The sequence below is a fragment of the Cicer arietinum genome, chromosome 2 (genome assembly GCF_000331145.2).
Source record: "Cicer arietinum cultivar CDC Frontier isolate Library 1 chromosome 2, Cicar.CDCFrontier_v2.0, whole genome shotgun sequence".
NCBI lineage: Eukaryota > Viridiplantae > Streptophyta > Magnoliopsida > Fabales > Fabaceae > Cicer > Cicer arietinum.
This window is the reverse complement of record NC_021161.2, coordinates 12,622,497-12,650,126: the sequence shown is the minus strand read 5'-3', so window position 1 is coordinate 12,650,126 and position 27,630 is coordinate 12,622,497. Positions and strand designations below refer to the sequence as shown.

The 27,630-nt window shown below is 32.4% G+C and overlaps 5 protein-coding genes, 1 non-coding gene and 1 pseudogene across 8 annotated transcripts in view; 3 read left to right on the top strand and 4 right to left on the bottom strand.

Annotated features, from left to right (window-relative positions):
- Positions 1-6,863: 6,863 nt before the first annotated feature.
- On the bottom strand, positions 6,864-9,007 carry LOC101501128 (uncharacterized; annotated as a pseudogene).
- On the bottom strand, positions 8,875-8,948 carry TRNAN-GUU (transfer RNA asparagine (anticodon GUU)). The gene has a single exon. It is a non-coding gene; the product is annotated as a tRNA-Asn (tRNA).
- Positions 8,975-11,410, top strand: LOC101494538 (pentatricopeptide repeat-containing protein At1g69290). Its single transcript, XM_004490159.4, has one exon. It carries the CDS (start codon positions 9,098-9,100, stop codon positions 11,063-11,065), a length of 1,968 nt encoding a protein of 655 aa, XP_004490216.1. The 5' UTR covers positions 8,975-9,097; the 3' UTR covers positions 11,066-11,410.
- Positions 11,411-13,400: 1,990 nt separating this feature from the next.
- Positions 13,401-15,510, top strand: LOC101494231 (uncharacterized). Its single transcript, XM_004490158.4, has 2 exons — positions 13,401-13,770; positions 15,019-15,510. Exons 1-2 carry the CDS (start codon positions 13,464-13,466, stop codon positions 15,222-15,224), a joined length of 513 nt encoding a protein of 170 aa, XP_004490215.1. The 5' UTR covers positions 13,401-13,463; the 3' UTR covers positions 15,225-15,510.
- Positions 15,511-16,667: 1,157 nt separating this feature from the next.
- On the bottom strand, positions 16,668-19,905 carry LOC101493373 (folate synthesis bifunctional protein, mitochondrial). Of its 2 annotated transcripts, none has more exons than XM_004490156.4 (3): positions 19,706-19,905; positions 19,256-19,384; positions 16,668-18,559 (listed from the first exon to the last, which is right to left on the bottom strand). In XM_004490156.4, the coding sequence occupies exons 2-3, from the start codon at positions 19,320-19,322 to the stop codon at positions 17,079-17,081; spliced, it is 1,548 nt and encodes a 515-aa protein (XP_004490213.1). In that variant the 5' UTR covers positions 19,323-19,384; positions 19,706-19,905; the 3' UTR covers positions 16,668-17,078. The 2 variants fall into 2 exon arrangements, with proteins under 2 accessions (XP_004490213.1, XP_004490212.1); XM_004490155.4 differs by having other exon boundaries at positions 19,256-19,402; positions 19,706-19,903.
- Positions 19,906-19,943: 38 nt separating this feature from the next.
- On the top strand, positions 19,944-24,033 carry LOC101493906 (fructokinase-like 2, chloroplastic). Its single transcript, XM_004490157.4, has 5 exons — positions 19,944-20,128; positions 20,494-20,837; positions 21,220-21,869; positions 22,303-22,774; positions 23,566-24,033. The coding sequence occupies exons 1-5, from the start codon at positions 20,088-20,090 to the stop codon at positions 23,790-23,792; spliced, it is 1,734 nt and encodes a 577-aa protein (XP_004490214.1). The 5' UTR covers positions 19,944-20,087; the 3' UTR covers positions 23,793-24,033.
- A 1,869-nt stretch (positions 24,034-25,902) lies between these two features.
- LOC101492815 (probable 6-phosphogluconolactonase 1) overlaps positions 25,903-27,630 on the bottom strand; it is a 3,565-nt gene continuing 1,837 nt past the window's right edge. For both annotated transcript variants that reach the window (XM_004490153.4, XM_004490154.4), the window contains exon 4: positions 25,903-26,556. In XM_004490153.4, coding sequence (XP_004490210.1) covers positions 26,065-26,556 — 492 coding nt within the window. In that variant the 3' untranslated portion in view covers positions 25,903-26,064. The remainder of the gene's footprint in view (positions 26,557-27,630) is intronic.

The following is a 27,630-nucleotide window of genomic DNA, read 5'->3' as shown; positions in this document are numbered from 1 at the left end:
GTGGTTGAACGCCCATATCTAAAACAAATATTAATGACTTAATAGATTTATTTTAAATTAAAGACAACACAAGATAAAAGATGGTGACATAAAACGATATTAAATATATACCTGTAGGACAGCTGCACAACCTGTTATGTGTGTTTGCGAATCTACCTTCCCCTCTTTCAACACAATTTCAATCCTACTTAAACTTTCAACTAAAACATTATACACTGCAACACCCCAATTGTAGCTATGCAGAGACTCTAGATCATCAAGTATTTTAATATAACGAGTATTTACTCGATTTCCTGATTGGGGAAAATAGAACTCGCCAAAGGCGAGGAGTTTATAATGTCTACAAAAATTGACTTTGTGCATACGATACATGTGAAGCAACACACCAATCATTTCACAAGTTACTTCTTTTCCTCTAAACAACATCAATGTATCACATTCCTCATTTTCATATTCTTTCAAATACTCACCTACTATTGGTAGTCCTATAGCTAAACATACGTGACTTGGAGTAAAATTAACTATCCTACCTCTAATCCTAAATCCCCCACTACGTTCATCCCACCTACTAGCCAACTCCGACAATAAAGCACCAGAAATTTGTAAATTTTTTGGCATATCTAAAACCCATTTGAATGGAGTTGTCATAATTTGAGTTCGATTTGCATTTGACAAATGAAGGTTGATTTCATGCAACAAATTTGGTAAACATGCATGTCTCGCACGTATCTGAAAAGTATGAATATATGGTTAATATTGATAAATAAATTGCAACAATACAAATATAACTAATTTATAAATTCCTTACATTTTTTTCTTTTGTCAGCGTTATGTCTTAAAGCATCAAAACTGCATAAAAATAAATACCAAAATATTAACATTTTAATAAAATACCTCATTTATGATACTAAATTTTTCTAAATTGAAATAATAGACAAAAATATACTTCAATATCAAGTCAACATTTATATTAACATTCTGTTTGGTTACTATTTCGGCATACAAAGTTTTGTTTGGCCAAGTCAAGAACTTCATAACTTGGTTGCTTCCAACATTCAAAAACTAGCAATTTACCTTGAAGGTATAATAATAAATAATAATGTTTTTGAAACGAGAAAGACAAAAATAGAAACAAAGAAGTCAAAAATAGAAATCCTAAAAATCAAAAAAATCCTTAACGAAGAAACTAAAATAGAAACCCTAAATCAATAACTAAAAATAGAAACAAAGAAGCCAAAAATAGAAACCCTAAAAATAAAAATCCCAAAAGAAGCAAAATATAGAAACCCTAAAAATAAAAATCCCAAACGGAGAAGCAAAAATAGAAACCCTAAATCAATAACGAAAAACCCTAATGATATGGAAAAGTAAACTTACAATGACGAAGATACAGAAATGGCAGAAGATCGGCAGAATCGAAGAAGATCGGCAAAGACGAAGATACAGAAACAGCAGAAGATCGGCAAAATCGAAGAAGATCAGCAAAGACGAAGATACAAAAACGACAGAAGATCGGCAGAATCGAAGAAGATCGGCAAACGAAGAAAACGGCAGAAGAAGAGAAGAAGGTGGAATGGTGGAGAACAAGATGGAGAAGAGAGAGAAGAGAGAATGAGAAAAAAAAAGGTTTCTGAGGAATAGAATGAAAATCACTAAAATGACTAAAATGTCCCTAAGTATATATATGTCTTTATGCTTGTATACGTATACGGTATACGTATACGGTATATGTGTTTGTATATGTGTTTAAAAATGTGTTTAAATAATATTTCTCGTGTTTTAAATACTGTAATCTTTGTGGTTGCCTAAGTAGCTGGTGATTTATGTTTTAAATAATTGTTATTTTTGTGGTTGCCTAAGTGGCTTGTGAATTGTTTCTTAAATATTATCTTTGTGGTTGCCTAAGTGGCTGGTGATTTGTGTCTTAAATATTGTTATCTTTGTGGTTGCCTAAGTGACTGATGACTTATGTTTTAAATATCATTATCTTTGTGGTTGCCTAGGTGGCTGGTGATTTGTGTTTTAAATATTGTTATCTTTGTGGTTTCCTAATTGGTTGATGATTTGTGTGATTATTTAAGTGAGTGGTGACATGTACCTTTTGAGCATCATTATCATTTCATGACATATCATATGCATCTTTGTGGATGCCTGTGTGGCTGGTTTAATTTTTCCCATTGGTATGGGTGACTTCTGTGTGGACGCATGTGTGGCTGGTTATATCCGGAGCATATATATTTAAGAGCATGCATAACTTGCATACATTTTATTATTATTATTATTTTTATTTTGATCTAATTGTTTGCCCTACGGTTGCTACTTGATTTATTTACATACATTTTATGACTTTTGATACATCTTTGAAAACTGTTAAAGAATCAATTTCTTTAAACCTTTTATGACGAAAGGATTTTATGTTCATATTTTATGGTTGTTAATTTATTATTTGGTTTAATTTTTGTTGAGGGATGAACTGACCCCTTACACCAACATTTATGTATTAATGATCTCAAAGAGTTGAATGAATGATGTTTGATTGGTGCACGCACGTGGGAAAATGAGACTTTTACTTAAAAAATAATGTTTTGTATTACTAAAATTTTTGTAGTACATTGTAAAGTTATTTATTCTTCATCATTAACTTTTAATAGAAATGTGGAAGTGAGATTTTATTTACTAGTAAATAATTGAATGCCATTAATTTTAGTCAACCTTTCTTTTGAATTTTACTTAAAGATAATTTATTTTATTTTGGAGCATAAATGAATATTGATCTAATAACTGAAATATTAATTTGCAAATAAATAAATAATATTTTAGTAAATTGCATTACATTCTTTTACAAAAAAAAAAATATATCAAGTCATTTTCTGACGCATATTCAAATTATTACATAATGAACTACTTCTAAGAAAAAGTAATTATAGTTGTTTCTAAAAGAAAATAAATATTTTAAAATAATTTTTGGATCAAAAATTTGGGGCGTTACAATTACATTAATACTTAAATTCCTCCACTTCAAGTGCTTTAAAGGGTTGCTCATCCAAAATGATAAAAACAACCAAAATTTTTCTACATGCTTGAGCATTAAATCTATAGCTTACTACAACAAAACTAGACTCCTCACTTGTTGGAAATTGTAAAATAGTTTGGTTGGGGTTAGTTGCTACATTTAAAGGATATTTTGTTCATCTTGTTATGTGTTGCTTCGTATTGAAAATATCATGTCCCGTAGTTTCAAAAAAATACTTTTGATGGCAGTATTTACAAGCAACAATAATTTATACAATTAGGAATTTCATTAAAGTGGTCCTAAACCTCATAAGTTTTTTTTGAACCACCTGTATTGTCTTTTCTCTTCCTTCCAACTGGAGGAAGAGTAGTTGTAGTTTGATTATTAGCTTCAACGTAATGGTTAAGAGAAGGAATAGGCGAAGGCTGCTCCATGAGTGAAATATATATGAGTGTCATACTTAAGTCTAGTTTAAGTTTAAAATATTCAGTTTTTAATCAAAGGTTTAATTTAATGAAGTTTTAATAATTAATTGTTCAAGTTTTCCTATATAGTTAATTATCATCCAACTCTAAGTATTTTGTTTGATCTATTAGTGAATTTTGTATATGAAACAACTCATATGGTTTGGGCCTTTAACAACTCATATTTTGTTTTTTTAATAAATGATTTTATTTGATTAAGTCTTTTTTTATATAAAACAACTCCTACTATAGGACAATATGAGTTGCTTTAGCAGGTAAGTAACAACTAATTGATTAGTCTGTTAGTTTAGTAATTGAGTCACTTGTTATCATATAAAATTTATACAAACTCAAACAAGTTCAGCACATAATCATATTATTTTAGCATATAGAATAAAATTATATAACCATATGAGTTCATAGTCAAATTTATACAAACTAAAACTCATAACTAGACATGTTCACGATTTGGTTTTAAATGAAAAGTGATCCAAACCAAACCACAAAAACAATTTGAGAAAACTGAACTAAACTAAATTGAAATTGTAATGGCTTCATCTGAACTAGACTAAATTGGTTCTCTGTTTTGGTGCATTATGGTTTTTAATGTAGAATTGAACTGATTTATTAACCTATTCAAAAATTACGCTTACAAGAGTCAAAAAATATGACATAAGTTTGTGAATTTAAAAAGTAAAAAAAAAAAAAAAAATCAATGTATCAAAAAATAATTTCTATGAAAAAGTGAATTTTCTTAAATCCATTCAAACAAAATTAGCATGTGAATTTTTCAAAGGAAACAACTTTTTTTTTGAGTGGTTGATAGAATTAAAATTCAGTTTTGTTCTGAAGTAAATAAGTAGTTCAATTTTTTCAATGGTAGTTCGGTTCAAAACAGTTATTTGAACACTCCTACTTATAATCATAACACTTAATCTAAAAAACCATGTAGTATAAAAACCAGATTATCAACATAGACTTAATTACCAACTATAACCAGATTTAAGCAATAAACTTAATTACCATATCACATAAATCAGATTATTAACATGCACTAGACAACATGCAAGTTAAACTATTTAAAAAAATCATATAGTATAAAAATAACATACATAATCTCTTTTCAACAAGTTGATTAACAAATATTTACAATGTGTTTAACATTCAATTTTCTGGCCTAGCTCCTTGCTTGCTCCTACCTCCTTGGCCTAGTTCAAAAAACGCTAAGTAAGTATTGAGCAGAATCTACAATGTAGCAATATTTAAATATAACGAGACAAACATGAATCTAAAACTAAAAGGAATAAACAAATCAAACATAAATATAAAACTAAAAAGAATAAACAGATCAAACATGAATGTTAAACTAAAAATAAAAATAAACAAATCAAACATGAATGTAAAACTACAAAGAATAAATAGATCAAACATGAAAATAAAAAGAAAAATAAAAAGTATTAAATAGAGCAAACATGAACATAAACTCAGGAAATCTAACTTACAACCTTAATAACTCAAAATACATTACCCCCAAAAAGGCAAAAACTTACTTAAAAAGAATAAACATATCAAACATGAACATCAAACCAAAAACCAAAACATAGAAATTACAAGAACATAAACATTAAAACAGAAAATACAAGATTATAAAACAAAAGTCAACAAAAATAGCAAGTACAAAAAGATGCAAATAAGTACAACTATAAAACTAATAAATCTAAATCTACATAAACTACAAATGAAAGCACTATCAATTGAAGAAAAAAAAAAATCACATTAAATTACACCATTATCTTACAAACATGAACAATAGTAGTATAACCAACACCTAAGAAATCAGAAAATACTAAGAAATCATAGATTAACCATACAAACTTAAAAATACATTAAGAAACCTTACAAGAAATCCTAATAAACTAACATTCTTTAAAGGTTCAACTGAGAAAGGAGATATGGACAACCTCTATATTATCAATACGTAAACATAATGGAAACATCATAAAATAAATGTTAATGAAAAAAGATCAAACTCTAACACAAAATAGTAACTTCAATGAGAAAAACAAACTAAAACAAAACAAAACACAAAAGCATATAATACCTTTCAAGATAAACATTGAATAAAGAAAGAACAATTTTTTAAAATAAACATTGAATAAATTTTCTGAGATTGGAGAGTTAGGGTTTGGTAAAAATTTCAAAGAAAACTTACTAGATAGATTTCGTTGCATGTTTATAGGCTAGGGTGAGACGGCGGTGATGGTGATGGCAACAATGGTGACGATGACGATGGTAATTGTGAGCAATAGAGAGGATCAATTGAGATAGACGAGAGAAAGTGAGGCGGATGTGATTGATTGTGTTTACGTTTAATGTTGACTTTGAAGTCTAAAGTGAGTGTGTTGTTAATTTGGTTGGGTGATTGTGTGTTAATTGGGCTTTCTTTATTTTATAAAAAATCTTGCCTTGGACCAAGGCCACAATGAGTACATGTGTGAGTGTGTGAGTAAATTAACGTAATCCAAATTAACGTAATGTACCTGTGTGAGTGTGTGAGTATTGTTTTCAATTTGCATATTAATATATAATATAAAAATAATAACATAATTATAGTAATGGATTCAGTCGGGTTTGGGTATCAAAATATCCAAATTACCTATCCGAACCTAACCGTGTAGACCCATATAAATCCTTATTTTTCACTCGCACAACCCACCAACTCGAAGAAACTTGCCCGCAAAATTAAAACTTCTATTGGGTTGGTCGGGTCCAGATATGTTGTCCACTCCTAATTTCTAATATTGAGTCCAATTTTAATATAAAAATGGTGATTGCTTATCCACTCCCATTATTTGTTCACAAACGAAAAAGTACTACCAAAAACACATTTTTCGTAGTGCATTTGACTCAAATTTATACTCTCAGAAGGGAGAAATTGATAAATTTAGACGAAACAAGTAGTTATCATGTCATGTGTTTGATGTGCACATGATAACAAACCTCATAAGATTAGTTTATTATATCTAGTGTTTGATAGACAACATATAATTAAATGATATGATTTATATTGTGGTAAAATGATAAATTTGTCCTTGTAATCTATTAAATTTTTTTCTTTCAAAGTAACATTCATATATTTTTTTATAAATAAAAAAAGATACTTAAAAATTGTAAATAATTTATGAAGTAATTTTATATACTTGAAAAAGTTGTTTACGCTACTAAAAAACATATAATATTAAAAAATATATATTATTAAAATTTCCAATACATTGTATCAAATTAAAACTATAGTAGCAATAAAGTATCATAAAGAATATTATGTTGTCTTACAATAATAAAACTAGTAGATCAACGACTTAATAAATGCAAGACAATCAACATCATCATAACTCTAAAATATTTGCAAGCGATGTTAGCTGCATTTTCTTCAACTCATTCATAATATTTCTTGAATCATCAAACACATCTTTACCAACACTTAGATGATTTGCAGCTTCACTCAATCGTTCTGAACTTTATTCAAGCCAATTCCCAAAAGTTTTTCCTAACTCAGAAATACAATTAGCAATAATATGTGCTCATCTATTTCTTCTCTTTGATTGAATTTTCACTTGGTCATTATTTCTCCTAGATTGTGATTGACAAAGAGATGATGATTGAGTAATTTCTATTTCAAGCTCCTCATCATTGCCTCTTCTTTATCTATCTCCTCAATATTATGAGTAGGGGGAGTACCTCATTTACCAATAGCACAATCTTCCCAAAAATACGAACAAGCTTATCAAAGAGTGGAATTAGAGCATACCTATAATATTTTGCATTTGGATGACTCTGCATAGAAATATAAAATATTTTTCAAATAATCACAAAAGAACTCACTAAAATATACAAAGTTGAAATAAAATAATAAACACTAACCTTCACATATTCCTTCTATACTTCACCATTATCCACTTTAATAATTTTTTTCTCTTCATCCCAACCAAATCCACTTTGATTTAGCATATCATAAATTATCTCGTAAACTAACTTTAGCCTCTTCATTGTAGATTCAATGTGTGACTTTACCTTAATTCCACATCCAGAAAACTTTTGCTCCAATTTTGCCTCAATCAATGTTAAGGAGTTTGCTTTGAATTGTCCATTATCACCTCTTAGACCAATGCTCACAACTTCAATCAGTATATCGAGAAGGGCTTCATCATCATTTTCAGACCATTTTTTTTTACAATCGCTCTTCCTCTTGTTATTTGATTGTGTGCTAAACTCAGATTCTATCCCTGTTGTACAACCAAATTATAAATAATATAGTATTTCATCCGTTCAACATCAATATTATAAACTGTGATGAGCGATGAGGGTAGTTCACCACTCATTCTTCATTCCTCTGAGTTCTGACAAGGTACACTATTCATGTACATCTCTCGTTATATGTAGATATACTACAATTTGTGAATATGATTATTCTAAATTTCTAGTTAACAATTAGACAATACTAATTAATCAATACATGTACACTTAATTTCCATCATTATTATTTTAATAACTATTTACTAATATACTAAACACAAATCAAGAAACTTTTTAACAATTCATAAACTTTCAAATTCCTAATTTTTAGTTGGAGTTGTTTGGAGGAAAGCAAACTTCCTCCTAAATTTAAATTTATATTTGTTCTCCCTCTATTTTGGTGATTTGAATGTAAGAGAGGAGTAGATGTAACTCAAAAATCATTTAAATTTTTTTTTTTCCTTTAAACCCAACATAGAACCATTTTAAATCCTTCTCATTCTCCTCTTATTTTGAATTAAACATATCTCTACTTTTCTTCCCTCTTATGTTATCCATTAAAAAAATTATCCTCTCCTCTCCTCTCCTCCTATATCTTCCATTGAACCAAACAAACTCTAAATTGACCAACACAATCTTCTTTTTCTTTCTCCTTAAATCAACCAACATCATTAATTCTTCCCATAGACAAAATTTCTTGATGGGCATAAGAAAATGAAAAAATAAATCCCATAATAAAATATAGATTTTGTTGACCAAATAATATTATTTTTGAACAACAATCACATGACAATATATTTTTTATTTAATTAAATTCTATTATTGCACATACAAACTTTTAAAAACATAAGACTACATTAACGTTAATTCGATCAAAATAATTCTACTTTAGTGTTGACTCACTTAAAATTAAAAAGTTAATACTTCACAAAAGAAATAAAGTTTAGTAGTTAAAATCATTATTTTCAAGATAAGGGACAAAAATAACTGAATTGTCAAACTTGGGGATGAAAACGCGATCTAGAAAAGAAAAAAGAGTTAATAATAACAAAATTGTATCGCAAAAAAAAAAATAGCAAATAATAAACTGAATATAGAAAAAATCGCTAGAAGGAGGGGTTGAACCTCCGACCTTGTGGTTAACAGCCACACGCTCTAACCAACTGAGCTATTCCAGCTTATCTCAACAGTACAAATCCAAACCTTATTTCAACGGAAACGTACGGAATGATGCCATTGTTGCGCAACAGAGCAATCGGAGAAGAGGAGAGTGAAGAGCGACGAGCAATCGAAAATCAAAATTCAATTCACTTGATGAAGAATAAGAATGTCCATTGATAGAGTTTTGAGGTTTGTTAATTACAGAAGATTCTCCTCCACACCTGAAATCCCCTCTCTTTATTCCTTCCTTCAACCAACTTTGTTTTCTCTCAACAAACCCAATTTTGAAGAACCCCAAAATCTCCCAACTCCAACACCAAAGTCACTCTCCCTGACACCTCACCAAATTAGCAGTCTCGAAACAACACTCCACAAATCACTCCTCACTACTCAAACAGATGAAGCTTGGAAATCATTCAAAACACTCACTACCCACAATTCCTTCCCATCTAAACCCCTCACCAATTCCCTTCTCACTCACTTATCCTCTCTCGCTGATATTCACAATCTCAAAAGAGCTTTCGCTTCCACTCTCTTTCTCATCCAAAAAAACCCTAACATTCTCCATTCACAAACTATCCATACCATTCTTCTTTCCATGAAATCTGCCAACACTGCTTCCCCTGCTTTTTCACTTGTCACCTCTCTCTTCCGTAACAGATTTTTCATCCCTTTCCACTCGTGGGGCCCTGTTCTCGTTGATATTGCCAGGAACAATAACAACCTTGCTGCTTTTTTGCCTCTTTTTGAACATAATTGCAGGGTTGCTTCCGATGAGAAGCTTGATTTCATGATACCTGATGTTTCTGCTTGTAATGCTGCTCTTGAAGCTTGCTGTTTTCACCTCCAATCCGTTACCGATGCTGACAGAGTCGTTGGAATTATGTCCAATCTTCGTGTTAAACCTGATGAGTTTAGTTTTGGATTTTTAGCTTATTTATATGCGCTTAAAGAATTACAAGATAAGATAGATGAGTTAAAAGTTTTGATGGGTGAATTTGGTTATTCAAACAATAAATGCTTTTTTTCTAATTTGATTAGTGGCTACGTTAAGTCTGGTAATTTAGCTTCTGCGGAGTTAACTATTTTCAGTAGTTTGAATGATAGAGATGGGGAATATTGGAATTTTGATAGAGACACTTTTTGTGTTCTTGTTAAGGAATATCTTCAGAAGGGGAATGTTAAGGGTTTAGCTAATTTGATTATTGAAGCTCAGAAGTTAGAGACTTCAAATATCAAAGTTGATGACTCTATAGGTTTTGGAATTGTTAGTGCATGTGTTAGTATTGGACTATCGGATAAAGCACATAGTATTCTTGATGAAATGAATGCTTTGGGAGGCTCTGTGGGTCTTGGTGTCTATGTACCTATTTTGAAAGCTTACTGTAAAGAAAATCGAACTGCTGAGGCTACTCTATTGGTGATGGAGATTAGTAGTTCAGGTCTTCGGTTGGATATGGCAACCTATGATGCTCTGATAGAAACGTCCATGTCCGGTCAAGACTTCCAATCGGCCTTTTCGTTGTTTAGGGACATGAGAGAGGCGAGGATTCCTGATTTGAAAGGGAGTTACTTAACTATGATGACGGGTTTGATGGAGAACCATCGACCTGAGTTGATGGCAGCTTTCTTAGATGAGGTGGTTGAGGATCCTCGTATTGAAGTAGGTACTCATGATTGGAATTCTATAATTCATGCTTTTTGTAAATCCGGGAGACTGGAAGATGCAAGAAGGACTTTCAGAAGGATGATGTTCCTGCAATTTGAGCCTAATGATCAGACATACTTGTCGCTGATTAATGGATATGTTTCGGCAGAGAAATATTTTGATGTGATGATGCTGTGGAATGAGGTTAAGCGCAAGTTACCGGTGGATGGGCAGAAGGGGGTCAAATTTGACCAGAATCTAGTCGATGCATTCCTTTATGCTATGGTGAAGGGTGGTTTTTTTGATGCTGTGATGCAAGTTGTGGAGAAATCTAAAGAGATGAAAATATTTGTTGATAAGTGGAGATACAAGCAAGCATTCATGGAAACTCATAAAAAGCTCAAAATTGCCAGGTTAAGAAAAAAGAATTTCAGAAAAATGGAAGCGCTTATTGCTTTCAAGAATTGGGCTGGCTTAAATGCATGAACTGTATGCACTGGTGGTGACTGACCGCTGCTTATCTCAAGGATTAAGCCATCACTTCTTGATAAAACAGCTGAAAATGACATTTGAGGAAGGATTCATTTCAACACAGCATGCATGTTCTCTCAAGAAGCGAACTTCGATTTCACATGTTCCGAGCTCTTCAATTTTTACTTACTTCGGTAACAACAGATGTTTGAGCCTGGCGGGTACCCCACAATGTCCTAATCTATTTATTGTTCTTGATGCTATACAAAGCAATGAATTGACAATCTTATAATAAATTTAGACTGCCAAGTGTAATCATTTTTACCAATTTTGCTCTCCCTTCTCTCCCATTTTTTCTAATTGATTGTCGTCCTCAGCTGTCTTCTTGTACATAGAATAGGAACTTCAAGCACACATTGAAATTGAATCAATGGACTTCTTATGATTTAAATATTCCCAAGGAAAATATAGTTAAGAATTTACTGCTTTCTTGCCAACCATATATTAAGGATGAAGTGACATGCGACCCGAAGGCATATTAAATACCACTGGACATATTAGAGTTCAATATCTTAGACCTCACCTTATATATTTTTTTAATTTGTCTATATCTAAACTAGATAGGTTCAGCACCATATTTGAACCTGGTTTGGAGTTGGATATTGTTCTCCGATACTCATATCTTCAGGTTTAATGTTTTGATTCTGCCTCGTATATTTATTTTCTTTAAAAGCTCAAAACTGCTTGATAGTAGTTAGGCGTGAGCCTTTTTCTTTACTCAGAGACAGAGTTGAGACTTAATATACGGTATCAGCTGCAAACAGCGAGGGCAATGATATTATTGCCTTCATCACAATTATGAGAGCTTAACTTAATTACTTTATATTAAAAATGTCACTACATGAAAAGTTAGAAATCCCAACTGAATATCTAAAGCTGTTCAGCAGAACTGCTGCCACTTAATTATTTTGAAGCAATTTTCTGATGGTTGTTGCCACACATCACTATTAGGACTCAAATCATGGTTTCTCTTCTCTTACTTTCATTTCTCCTCTCTTTAAAACTTTTCATTATGCAAAATCAATCATTTAAATATGGATTTTGGGATTTTGTCATGAGCATGATGTACATGCAGATTTATGTCGAATAGGAGAGTCTGTACTCTTTTTCATTCTTCCTTCTTCCTTTTCAACTCTTTTTCACTCTCATTTATTTGGTATTGCTTAGTGAATGAATTAATTTTTCCTTTCTCACATCTATAGAGCAAGTATCAGGACATGTATAACATGTTTCTTAGAAGAATTGTTGCTGCATCTACACACTCTTCTCTTAATTCATGAAATTAAAGAGGTAGTGGGTGATCAATTGTGGTTATGGTCTTGATTATCCATTTCCTTAGTCATAAACTTGGTTGGTTACATTCTTAAGGCAAATTTTCTGTAACTTGTTTTTTTTCACCAATCTAACTAACACTTCTCATAACATTAAATTGAAATAAAACAATATGGTATGCATACACATATATGTGTCGTGCCCATGGTAACATGACAACTTAAATAAATAAAAATTAACCAATATATTAGTGGCATCTTATTATAACAATACTTTTCTACACATTGCTATAAATCAAATAAATTAAGACATCAATTTTTTATTTTTTATAAGCAAAAGTTTTATGATAAGACATCAATTAATTATATAGATTTTTCGATTTACTGAGGATAGTAACAATCAATTAATAAAATTATATATAAAATATTTGACACAATAAATAAAATAAATTATTTAATACAAAAATAGATAAAATAAGTCTTAAGCGAACAATTTATTGTATTTTGAAAGTTATTTGATCCTTATGTGTCTTTATTTCCTCCTAAAATCTCAATATAAATAATTTATATAAGGTCACACACAAAGATATAATTTTTAACATCAGATACTTAGTAAATTATAAATAAAATAGAGACATGGTCAAAAACATATATATCTAATCGCTGATTAATATAATAATTTTTACCAACAATTAATATAAACTTAACTTTTAACAGATAATTGATTAAAGAAATTTCCAAATTTTATCTTTCTGTATTATTATAAATGTTTTATTTCAATTGTCCAAAAAAATTTAAAAAATAATTAATTGTATTGATTTTAATTATAAAATTAGTTTTATTTATTCAAATATCATCATTAATTACAGTTAATAATAAAAATTTGATAAATTGTGGTACAATAAATAATAATATATTAGTAAAAAAAGTAATGAATATTTTATTGAAATTATAAAATAAGACATGAGAGAGAGGATAAACATATAAATATAAATATATATGTAGATGAAATATATATTTTATTGACATTGCATAGTGAGTTGGAGTGGCAGAAGAACCCTAAACTTGAATTGAAGACGAAAATGGCGATGATTCAAGGTGTGCAAAAGAACACCCTATACGTCGGAGGTTTAGCGGAGGAAGTCAACGAATCCATCCTTCATGCGGCATTCATACCCTTCGGTGACATCAAAGACGTCAAAACCCCACTCGATCAAGCCACTCAGAAGCATCGCTCCTTTGGCTTCGTCACTTTCCTCGAGAGGGAAGACGCTTCCGCCGCCATGGATAATATGGACGGTGCCGAACTCTACGGTCGTGTCCTTACCGTTAATTACGCCCTTCCTGAACGCATTAAGGGTGGTGAACAAGGCTGGGCTGCTCAACCAAGTAACTTCTCTCTTTTTTATCTATGCTCCTTGCACTGGTTATGATTTGATAATTTAATTAGGTTTTTAAGGATAGATGCATGTTTTCTATTTTGTTTTAATGGATTTTTATTATTAGTCGAAAATAGATTAGATAAATTAAATGGATTTATGAGTTTATATTGATTGCTTGAACAGTAGATTATAGCTTATTGAGTATGCATTACAAGAGATTAGTTTCCCACAATGTTGTCAAATAGTGACGCATTAGCGCTCTAGCTCAGTAGCATTTGAATAAATAGCTTTTGTTTTGCAATACACTATGTAGTACAAAGTCTTATCAAATAGTGGTTATAGCATTATGGTGTAGTGGAACTTGAATGCATTGCTATTTTACTATTTTTTGTGATCGACAATTGACAACGTTTTTCTCTTGCCATTAAGTGGAAGGATGCTCCGCAAACTCAAAGATAAATTACATTATTAGCAGAATTGCTTAGATGGAGTATTGTGTCTTTCATTCAGGGTTTGATGAAACTTATTTTGAATTAGATTTGATAAGGTTTAATTGATTCAGCTAAAATTGAGTTCGAAATAAATAGGTATTATGAAACTTATTTTTTACTCTCAAAGCAAGTTTGAGGTATGATGTCATTCCTAGTATAATATTTTCAGCTAAATAAAGAAAGCTATTTTTATACAAGAAAAAGTGAGGTATGGAGTTCATTACTTTCAACTGATATTAATAAAACATATATATTTTCACGAAAATGAATAATCACATTTAAGAGAAGGCATAATCAATTCTGATAGTTTAAAATGCAAAACCAAGCACACTTAAAACGTCTCCTCACTGTCATTTGTGATGGATAATTATGTGACTGTTGCCTGAATGATATAATTCATGATACGTCTACATAATTATGCCGGGACACAAATGCAGCTTATGCGTCCTGGTTATGTTAAATGATTTTTTTACATAAAGATGAAAGCGGTTTTAACTTAGTAAAGGAGTAATAACTAATGAAAGAGCATGATGGCCAGAGTGGAGAGACAGAGTGTGGTTTGTGCTCACTTTATCTGATGTTTTGGTTGCTTCTTAATCGTTGTTATAGACCTGTTTGGTATTTTTTTAAATACATGTTTTATGTGGATGAGATTTGAGGGATTCTAAATTCTAAAGCTATATATAAAGGTAGAAAATAATCTCAACTTTCTTGATTCAATTTTGTCACTTGTGTGGTTGACCAAAAAATTTCAATTTTTTCAGTTTGGGCGGATGCGGATACTTGGTTTGAGCGGCAGCAACAAGAGGAGGACATGCGTCGTCTTGAAGCAGAGAATAAAGCTGCAATGCAGGCTGCTGAAGAACTGCATAGGAAGCAAGTAGCCCAAGAGCGAGAAGGAGAGAAAGAAGAGGAAAGTGAGATCAAGGATGATCCTATGGCAAGGGCTGAAGCAGAGGTTGTTCAATAGAAAAAACCAATAACTTATTATTTGTAAATCAGAGGGAGCACTTGGTAAGGGAAGCTGATGCATTTTTTCATTTGTTCACTCATCTGTAATGTGAGATAAATCTGATGCATGGTTAGACAAATTCCTACAGATTATGGAACAGGGGATAGCTGGGGTACTTGTGAGTGAAGTTTGATCACGTTTCACCTTTCCATTGCCTCACTTGTATTGTGAAAGCTGTACCATTTTATTGTACTTATAATTTTGAAGAATATAATCATAGTCTTCTGATATTTTACTTTTTGGACATGTTTGATTTCAAAAAATATATTAGGATGAAAATGGAATAAATATAATTGTCAAATTTAAATGAAAAATGAAATTAAGGGATGAAAAGAGTGTGGTTTGTGTATATAAAAATAAAACAAACTAATATTTTGGCGCCCTTCCAGACTCTGGTTGATGGGAAAGCATAAAGATTGAAGAAGCTTTTGGAAAGAATGGTGGTTTTATATGCAAAGAGATATTCAGATTAGAACTCAATATCATCTTAATATCTACCAGCATTGTATATTGCATTAACAACCTCCTAATGGTAATTAGCAATGCCATTCTTCAAGACGCAATTAGCATTCAAAGCCCTCTTCACTTCTCCAAATCACTCAATTGCTGAGTCTCTCTTAATTGGCTAAACGAGGGGGCCATATATTCATAGGCTGCTTCGTTCATTAAACTAGGGGACCATATGATAGGTTCTTCAAACACATAGTGATGAAAGCTTGTCGTATGTGGTGAATAAAATAAAATTTGAAATAATTTATTATGCAAAATTGATTTTGATTAAAAGAGAGACGAAGAGAAGATTATTATGTTTGGATATATTCTTGTGAAAGTGAGATGAATGATAAATTTAACATTTAAAAGTCAATTCTAGAGGCTGAAACTACAAATTCTAGTTAAGTTAAAATTAACTTTACTCGAAAACAATCAAGCATGTCAAAATCAATTATAGACCTTTAAAATTAAATTTGTTTGATTCAAAAGTGAAATCAAACATAATAAGGCTTTTACAAATATAAAAACAAACAGGTTTTTACTGTATTTAAGTTATAAAAGAACACAACATCGATGGAGTGACAACTGAAGCCAATGTCAATTTAAGAAAAGAAACATACATTTTGTAATTGGCTAGAATCATTGAAATACGTTCACAAACAGGTGTTCACTAGCTAATCGCTATGTTAACATAACTTGTTTTCATCTAATATCATATATAACATACATCCTAATCATGAGCACTTAGTGATAGTTTTAGCATTGAATGTTGATAGTGTGGTTGTAATTTGTTCTAAATGAAAAAAACAATTTCTGCTCATGCCAAAAAGACAACTTCCATTTGATCCTCCTTAGTCCCAACATAGTAAGAATCTGATTACCGGGCTACCTTGTATTTAAAACTACCTCTTGGATGATAATAAGTAGGATTGATCAGTTGTTGCAAATGACAAAAATCTGTGAATCAATAAGTTACAAGTGAAATGTTGAAATATAATCTGATCTGTGAATTAAATACATGACAAAGAATGAAATAACTACGAGACATAAAGTTTAATATTCAAAAATGGGATGCTGAATATTGAATGATGCGTAATGTCAACTTTATTCTCATTCTTCATGTCCTTCAACTCAATGTACTTCATGCTTCTTTGCTCTGGCAGTGGCAGCATTACAGTGTTCTATATATGACACTGGAGTAGCAGTGAGTGAGACATGGAAAAGAACAGTAATAGATTTGAAGCATGAAGCCAAATACATAGACTAGAAGGTAGCATGTCAAAATCATATCAGTAACAAAACTGTCATGGCAAGACAGATTCACTCTCTAAATTTCATGGGAAAACTTTTTTGTCTTCGCATTGCATCACAAAGCTTCACAGCATCAAGGTTATCTTTGACATTATGCACTCGAACGATATTAGCTCCACACAACACACCGGCAGTGACAGAAGCAACGGTAGCAGGATCCCTCTCAACCGCAGAAGGGCGAGAGCATATTTCACCTAAAAATCTCTTTCTTGAAGGTCCAATTAGTATAGGAGCATGAGAGATGCCCAAACTTCTTTCCGAAATATCTGCCCTGATATCGGGTATTCCAGTGAGGACCTCTAAATTGTCTTCAGTTTTCTTTGAGAATCCAATTCCAGGGTCCATAATAATCCTCCATGCTGGGATTCCCGCCATTTCTGCCTCTCTAACACGGGAGTATAATTCCGAGGATATATCCTTGCAAACATTATCATATTTCAGGTTTTCGCTATTCTGCATTGTACACGGATCACCCCTCATGTGCATTGCAACATAAGGAACATCAAGATCTGCCATGACCTTAAACATATTTTTATCTAATTTCCCAGCGGATACGTCATTTATAAGATGAGCCCCTCTACGCACTGCCTCTGATGCAACTTCAGAGTAGAAAGTATCAACAGATATGAGTTTTCCTTTTACCTCAGGTAACGATGATACAGCTTCCAGGACAGGGAGTAATCTACCTAATTCATCTTCAACAGAGATCCTTGGTGCCATCGGCCGAGTAGACTGAGCACCAATATCAATTATATCAGCACCCTCTGATATCATTAACCGAGCCTGCAAAACAGCAGACTTCACAGACTGGAAATTTCCCCCATCACTAAAACTATCTGGAGTCAAATTAAGGATTCCCATGACCAATGTTTTCTGCGACCAGTCAAGCAAGCCATTTGCAACAGGCATTACCCTATACATACCTTCCTCTCCGATAAGGGATTCACCACCTAATTTTTCCCATACAGCAGATAATCCACCAGAATGGCCTGAAAATGAATGCCAGCTAGCTGCTGTATCACTGTCAATAGCTGTTCCGAGTAAATCCATCAAAGGGGCCATAACAAACGGTCGTTCCCAAATTCTTTCATGAGGTATCGTAAGAATATCAGATCTGACTTTAAATTTACCATAGAATAAAATATCTAAGTCAATTGGCCTTGGACCATACCTTATACCAACAGTACGGCCCAAGTCCTTCTCGATTCTTTTGAGTGCAGCCAATAATTCATGTGGACCGAGTTTAGTAATGGCTCTTACTGCAGAGTTGATAAAGCGAGGTTGGTCAGTAACATACGCTGGTGCTGTTTCATACAGACATGCATGTCTTGTGATGTGTATGCCTGAGTTCCTCATCAATTTCAAGGCTTCCTTGAAATTATGGACTCTATCACCTACATTACTTCCCAAAGCAATCACTACTTCTTCATCTTGAGTTTGAAGTTCTATAGAGGAGTTTGGAGCTGTGTGAAGAGAGGAAAAACCCAGTGCTGCAATCAAAAAACAAAACAATAATGTAATTGGCTTTTATTGACTATACAAAAGATGATGAACTCTGATAACCTTCCTTCTTAGTGAATTATATCCATTTTATGTGGAAACTATAGGGAGATAAGAATCCAGTTTAGGTACTGTCCATGGTTTAGAATGGATATTCAGTTTAGGAAACTATAGGGCATGGTTGTCAAATGGATATTCAAATTGTGAATCAGAAGACCTATTTTCATAATTGTGAATCAAATCTTCTTATGAATAGTAAGATACATTACTAATAAAAATATGACATTTTTAAGTAAAACTAATTGACATAGCAAAATTATAAGCTGATATTTCATGTAATGACCGCAAAATTATTTAAGATTCAAGTTATAAATAAAATGACAAAAGAAAAGAGACTGGCTATACAAAATTGACAAAAACAAAGTGGTTGGTTGCATTAAATAGATAGTAATTCATCATAAAGAATTGAGATTAATCATAGTGAATTAGGATTCAAGGTGAGATTCATGTTCAAATTCAAAATAGATACACACTAGAGATTTGTATTGATCAAGTTCAATTTTGTATCAAATTGAGATACGACTTCTAGGTATCATAAGATACTGATAACCATGATACCAGATGATATAAAATTCAGTGTTGTATACAAAATAGCAGCTTACTTAAGTTCATTTAGTTTCCATTACCTTTAAGGTAGTTTCTGACAACACAGAGCTGACTCCTGCGTGCCCCCAGATACTTCAGTGTATTCATCTGAGAAATGCTTTCCAAAGTGTATATGAATCAAATATGCTAACACTCTTCAGCTGATACCACTGATATTATGCAATATCCTAAAATAAATCAGAAAGAATTCACATTCCCCCAGAAAATCAAATTTCTATAGAAATTGCATGCAATAGCAATTACAAACAATAAGGCATTATTCCAATTAGAGAATCTCAAATTGCAGCGAATAAAACTATAGTCATTAAAATTGCAAGAGAAGAGCTTAGCTTACTTCAAATATAATGTAACACCAAAAAAGTAAAAAAAAACAAAAAACAGATCCAAAAGTCTCTGAGGCATATTATCAAACACATGGCATCATAATAAGAAGCACAAAGTGATAACCATATATATAAAAATCAAGTTACCGATTCGATGATTATTTTGTGAATCTTGCGCTCTCTGAATTGGGTAGGAAGAGGATTGAATAAAGAAAAAAAATTATTCAATGGAAAAAGCATGTAGAGAGAGTGAGCACAGCCACGCCAATACAATAAGTAAAAAAAGACCAAAAAACGACCCTTTGGTTGGTGTAATAGGGGCATGTGTCGTATGAATGCATGTAACTAAATATGATATGTCGTTTTAGACATGACCCTTATCTCTTTTAAAACCCCTTGTCGTTTTGGTCCTTGTTAAACCTCTCTCTCTCTCTCTCTCTCATCTTCTTTTCTAAACCTTAGCTACTATGTCAAGTGTAATGCCTAAAGAGAAAACTAACCACTGTTTGTAACTCAAAGTTCTTCTACAATGTCGTGTCTTTCCTTTGCTCAGTTTCTTCCACTTCCCAGGTTCTCTTTATATAAATTCATTCAAACCCATTAATCCCCTTTACCTCTACTCTTAAAAAAAGTATTAAAAAAATTCCAATTTTGATTTTTCATGAAATGGGTTTCATGGAAAGTTTTTCTATTTCAATTTTGGTAAACCCACCCACTATTTATAATATGCATAAAACTTCAATTCTTCTAAAAAGGTTCATTTTTTAATTCATTTATGCAGTGTTTGTGTGTTTGGGTTGGGTTTTAGCTTAAGTTTTGGGATTTACAATTTTTTTGGGCTTTCATAGCCTCAAGTTTAGTTTGTTAAATGTTAGTGTATGATTCTTGTGTTTGTTGAATGTGAATGTGTAACTCTTTTCTTTGCAATTGTTTAGGTGCCACTTGAATTGGTCTTGTTGTTATGCTTCTCCAAACGTAGTGCAACTTGGGGATCTTAGGTTTCAGTGTAAATCTAGTCATGTGGCAATGGCTAGAAAGAAAGCTTCTTTAGGTTCTGTTGAAGAAGAACCTAGTGAAAATGAACCTGTGGTGGAAAAGAAGGCAACTAAGTCGTCTAAAGCTAAGAAGGCTGCGGCGAAGACGAAGAAAAAATCAATAGCTGAGTCTCCTGAAGGGACAGTTGATTTGTTGGTAAATGGAGATAATGCTTTTATTGAAGAAGGTTCATCTCCCTCTAGTGATGGTTCCAAGAAGAAAACTCGGAAGACTCGAAAAAAAGGTAAGGATTTGTTTACTTTCTAAAGATACTTTCAATTTTTACTTTGTATGTCATGGATGCAATGTCATTTTGTTATGAAATTTTCTTTTTAATTGTGTTAGAGAGACGATGGAAGCTAACTTGAGATGACACATTTCCAAAAACAATGTTGACAATTTTTTTGAATTTTTAGAAATACTCAATCTATTTTTAAAATGCATTTTCAAAACCTTTTATTATGTCTTCTCTAATGTTTTATTTATCAGTGGAAATGGAAACAGGAAACACTTGAAGTAAACGGGCCTGATATTTTTATCTTTGTCTCAAATCTCAATGCTGAGAATTTTATCTATGTGTTGTGTTTTGCTTATGTGTGATAGTTAAACTCTGATATGGTTTATAGATGCATCTATTACTGCTGGCTTGGAAGAAGAGAAGGAACTTAAGGAAGAGAAAAAGGTCTTGAAACGAAGGAAACCTAAACAGGAAAATGTAGTTTTAGAGGATAAAGGCGGTGAAGCCGAGATCGGTGACCAAGATGAGGCTTCCTTTATTGAAAATGTGGAGGATGAGAGCGACGATGGTTTGGAATCATTAAAAGATGATGGAGAGGACATTAGCAATACTTACGGCTGGCCTCCACTTGTTTGTTGCTTCGGAGCTGCACAACATGCTTTTGTGCCTTCAGGTAGGCCTGCCAATAGGCTTATAGATCACGAACTCCATGAAAGAATGAAGGATGCCCTTTGGAGCCCGGAAAAATTTGTAAGGGCTCCTGGTGGTTCGGCCGGTAGTGTTGCCATCGCTCTTGCAAGTTTGGGCGGCAAGGTTGCTTTTATGGGGAAACTCGCAGATGATGAATATGGTCAAGCGATGCTGTATTATATGAATGTAAATAATGTTCAAACACGATCGGTCAGTGTTGATAGTAAAAGGGCAACAGGTGTGTCGCTGATGAAGATCGGTAAAAGGAGACTTAAATTGAGTTGTGTTAAACCCTGTGCTGAGGATTGTTTGACAAAGGCAGAGATAAATATTGATGTGTTGAAAGAGGTATGAAACTTGAAACCCTTTAAAGAAAAGAATTTAAAAGAAGTGAGTAGTGTTCTCTGTTGCATATAGGTTCTAACCTTATCGTTGGTAATATAATAAGCACTATTGAACTTGAAATTGTTGTGCTTTTCTACATTTGATGGAACCGTATTTTTAGTAGCAAAATTGAAAGATCTAACAAATATGCATTATCATTATCTTGCATTTCCTCAATTTTATTGTAATCATCTTGCATCTCATCTCCTCCATTTTATTGTTCTACAAAAAGTAATACTGTTGGTCGAAGCTCATAATATAAGGCACGTCTGTTTTCTTGTATGTTAGGTTCTCTGTATAATTTATGCTTCTACTTAGTTTTTTTTTTTGTTTTAGCTGCATGAGAGTTTAGATTACTACCAAATGCTATTGACTCTGTTAAGAACATCTCATGCAGGCAAAAATGTTCTACTTCAATACACATTCCCTCCTCGATCGTAACATGAGATCCACGACACTGCAAGCCATCAAGATTGCAAAGCATTTTGGAGCGGTTGTTTTCTATGATGTAAACCTTCCTATGCCACTATGGCACTCTCAGGAAGAAACTAAGATGTTCATTCAGCAAGTGTGGAATCTTGCAGACATTATTGAAGTTACTAAGCAAGAGTTAGAGTTCTTATGTGGGATCACACCATCTGAAGAATTTGACACGAAAAACAATGCCAAGTCAAAGTTTGTCCATTACGAACCTGAAGTAATTGCACCACTATGGCACGAAAATCTTAAGGTTTTGTTTGTGACTAATGGAACTTCTAAGATACATTACTACACTGCGGAGCTCGATGGCGCCGTTAGTGGGATGGAGGATCCCCCAATTACCCCTTTCACTTGTGACATGTCAGCGTCTGGAGACGGCATTGTTGCAGGTACATTATATTGAAAATATGTTTAGATCTTTTGTCATTAATCCTTTTGAAAAATATAAACGAAACCCCTCTGAAATAATGTTGAAATCATGCCTCACACCATTATGAGAAGAATCATTGGAATTTGATGCCTTTTGAAGCAATGTAGCAAAGTACTTGAAATTTATTATATAATTTCATGGATTTTCGGCATACTATGCTTTCTTATTTTCTGAAAATCTGCCTATAGGACTTCGTTGCCAAGGAACTAAGTTTGATAATATTATAATTATTGTTGTCAAATAGCGGCATACAGTATAGCGGAATTTTAACTGACTCTATACTGTTCTACAATACACAATTTAGTATAAAGTCTTGTCAAATCGCGGCTATAGCACTATAGCTTAGCAGAATTTGAACAAACTCTAATTTTCCACGATTTTCTATTTGACAACACTGCTTTGTACTAAATAGTGTCTCATGGAATAATAGCGACTTGTTATGCTATAGCGCTACTATAGCTGTTATTTGGCAACACTTACCATGTGCATGTTCATATTGGGCTGTCCAGCATATGAACTCTCTGTTGCATTTTCCCTTACCATGATTTTAATTTTTCGGAGACAGTATCACGTTTAAGTCGGCTTAATGAATGCCATAACAAGGAGGCAACACTTTAGGCTTATTTTACTTGTATCTTTAAAGGTTTACATAAAAAGAACTCTAGCATTAATTCACTTGAGTTTATCTGGCTTTTTATGATGAAACCTCTCCAAGCTAAGTCACACTTACGAGTTTTCTTATCTTTACAGCTATCATGCGAATGTTGACGGTTCAACCTGATTTGATAACCGATAAAGGATACCTGGAACATAGCATCAAGTATGCAATTGATTGTGGGGTTATAGATCAATGGATACTTGGTCGAGTACGCGGCTTTCCACCCCAGGAAGATACGGAGGACATTACTCCTGATCCATATGGCATAAAGTCAATTACAGAAACCGAGTATCGTACGATATTAGAGCCAATTAGTTGAACCATGTGATACACCAAGTAACATCAGTTTTGTACCTTATATTTCTCCCACTGAAATTCCTTTGTATAGAAAACTCTGTATCAATTGTTGATTTTCTTTTTAATGTGTTTTCTTTCTATTGCTAGATGTTATATTGCCTTAGATTTAGTTCTTAGGTTTTTGTATCTCCCTTTTGGTTGTACTAACAATTGTTATAAGCATTTTATCCCTTGAAATTTCAATCCGTATAATTTACACCCAATCTCACTAGATTTGAAATTCAACTCCTTTCATTAGCCAGTCACATTTTGTTTAAGAGTTCAATGTTGTTGTTCTAACTCATAAATCTTACTAGATTCAAAAAAAATATCTTGTAGATGTAAGATATTTGGTCGTTTGCTTTTTGCATATCGGTGACCTTGGGTCTTCATTCAAAAGTGTTACTTATTGTCTTAGTTTTTTCTCTAAGATTCCCCATACTATTGAAGATAGTTTGAAACCTTCCAAATATTGTCAATATTCTCATGCACCTCCTTTGGGTTCAAACCGCCTCCCTTGGTATTATTAACTATTTGCGAGTTTTTTTTCATTTGTGGACCTTATATTGTCGTTAAGCTTCCATCGATGACAATCAAACAAAAGAATACTAGTAGTGTCTAATAAGAACTAAAACATTTTTCCAAGGGTGTTCAACAGTTTGAGCAAAACTGAACCAAACTACAAATCCAAATTTGAACCAAGTTCGAGTGACGGGTATTAAATATTAGACCCGCGTGCCGGTGTACCTGAACCGTTCATCTCCTTATTATATATTTTAATAAAATATGATAATGTCGTGTGTATTGTGTCAGTTTTCTCTATATAATCTTTTGAGTTTTTGGATAAAGATATAAATTAGGATAGTATACTAGTATATATAGTTAAAGACATAGATAGAATTAGGATTATAAAAATCACACTTTCTTCTCAGTTCTCACTACTCCATGTTTTGAAATTTTAATATATTATTATAAACATAATTATTTTGTGTTGTAATCCGATCAACTTAACCCAAACCAATCCATTATACATCTATTTGGTTTGGTTTAGATTCTATAAAAAAAATATATATATATAAATTCGAACAAAACCAAATCATGTATTTTTTATCAGGTTGAACATTAAATTTAATCAAAACGGAGCGAAATTGACCCGCGAATACCGTTAAATTCTTCCATTGAATTGTTATTTTCTAAATTTGTCTGTAAGTAAAGAGATAATGTTTAAAAACATATAATATTAAAATTGTTAAAAATTTCATGCGTTCTTTTTTTTTAAAAATACCAATACTTTTTATTTTCATAAACTTTTTTTTTATTCATATTTTCCTAAACCTATCCAAATGATACATTGATAAAAAGTGTCTAATTAATTTATTACGATCTTTAATATGTGGATATATTCTATGCCCAATCCATCCAAACTAAATTTAAGTATAAATTTTTGTACATATAAAAAAAAATGATAAATTATAATTTCAATTGTCTTTTCCATCATTCCTCCAACTCCAAGCACCAAACGTGCTCCAAAATAGTTAACTGAAATGATATGTGAATATTTGATGGTTCACATTGGCATGGATCAATAGCCACAAATGTCAAAAGAAAAAGTATACGTGACGTAACACAATATCTTTTTATAGAGGTTAAAAAATTATTCGATTTAATCAAATAATTGAGCTCAAATGATTAATAAACTTCATGCAAGAGTGAATCATTCGAGAGAACCCGAGTTCAAATTCTGAATGAAATAATTTTTGGTCAGACATTATTTACCTCCTATCAAACTCTGAATTACTATGGTCTTTTCTCCTGAAAACCAAATGGTGAAATATCCAATTTTTTTTCAACGACCAATGTTAGTAATTAATTTTGTTAATATTAGTTATGATTTTATTGATAACGAGATTGAATCTACCTCCTTTTTATCATTCTACTATCTAACTCTTCAAATTCCAACCACTAAGTAAACCTTAGTTTTAGTTTCCTCGATTCCTCAAATTTAAGTAACAAAAAAAGGGTGAGGGATACATTTCAATTTTCCATATAAACATGAAATTGGGAAGAGGGTAATGGAAAGTGAACTACTAGAATTACTTGAACCTGACTTTTCATTCTAAATTGCAAACAAAATAGACCATCATCATAACCAATAACCCAAAATAAAAAAGCAGGATCTAAGGAAGATCAATATTTGTCAAATCCCTTAACACTACATACAAACTTACACCTCTGCAAGGAACTTGAATTTCACACTAATTGTTCAAGTCGGAATCTTCGAGTTTTGATGCAGCAAGCTTATCCAAAAACCACACCAACTTTCCGTTAGGTGGTTGGACCATTCTTGCTGGTATTGACGGGCGATCAGGTCCAATCTCATCAACTGCCAACAGTACCGCATCCGCTTTGCTTTCACCTGTTGCAACCATTGCTACGTTGGACGCAGAATTGATAACAGGCAAGGTGAATGTGATTCTCTCAGGTGGGGGTGTAGGGGAGTCGGTAATGAAAGTTACCCATTCTTTTCTTTCGTTGAGTGCCGCGTGATTAGGAAATAAAGAGGCAACATGACCATCTGTACCCAATTCTAGCAGAATAAGATCAAATTTTGGGCAGTCACTTATCTCAGACGCGTTGACAACACGGGTTCTCACTAACTGTCGGATGACAAACTCATAATCTTCAGCAGCTTCTTCTGCTGACACGGAATCATTAATAGAAACCGCATGACTGGGGACAATAGGCACCTGTTAATGTAACAAGTATATCAGAAGAGGAATATAAATGAATATTAATTAATAAAAAAATCAAAGCAGGTACAACCTCATGAAATATTAAAAGAGACATGGAGAGGCCAAAAGAGAGGGTAATTCTTACAAAATACAAACCAAACCAAAGCAAAACATTTATCAGAGATTCTCATGTTGATCTTTTTGAACTCAACATTTAAATAGAAAGCAAGAAATGTAAGGAAACAGAACAAAATTACTTTTTTAATTATCGCTTAGGTATTATAGCTACTACAACACAAGGAAACATCAAATACAAGCAAAAAATTTCTTGAACTTGAATCTTGGAACAGAACAAGATACGAATCCAAATATATACCGAAGATAATAGTAAAGACATAAACATGAAGTCTGATTATTGCATTTTACAGATACAACACGGTTTCTCTAATTCTCCAGCTAGAGTATATTCATCATTCAAAAATCTCATTTTCCATATCTTGCCAAGGATGAAAATACATGTCTTTGGGAAATTCAGCCTTTCTGAAAAGTTTATAGTAAAATCTCTATGGCATTTCTGGCTGGTTTATAAAACTGAAAAGTGGAAAGATGTATATAATTGGTTGCAAAGCCTCAAGTAAAATCTTGTAGATATGATCTTCAGGCCGGAAATTATTTGACTGCAACTTTTTCCTCGGAACCTATTGAAAATAAATTAGGATCTTTGTAATTATTGTATAGTTTTATTGTATAGACAGAGCATCATATCATTTAAATATGAATAAAATTTCCTGTATTTATTGCTTGAGCCTATATAAAAATGAACTGCTTTAACTCTGAATCAAGCTAAAATCTCCTGCAGTCATCTAAATGAGACTATACTGTGTTTTTGGGAACTCACACTGTACTGTAGACAGAAATACTGAAACTACAAACTTTGAGCGTAATTGTAAATTGATAGGGTTTTCAGAACAGACCCCGAGAGTTAAACACGTGTTTGAATTGTTGATCTTCTTCCGTTAAGTTTAGAGCAATCAAAAAATTAAAGAGAAGTGCAGACTAGGTAAACAATTGATAATTCAATGCAGAATC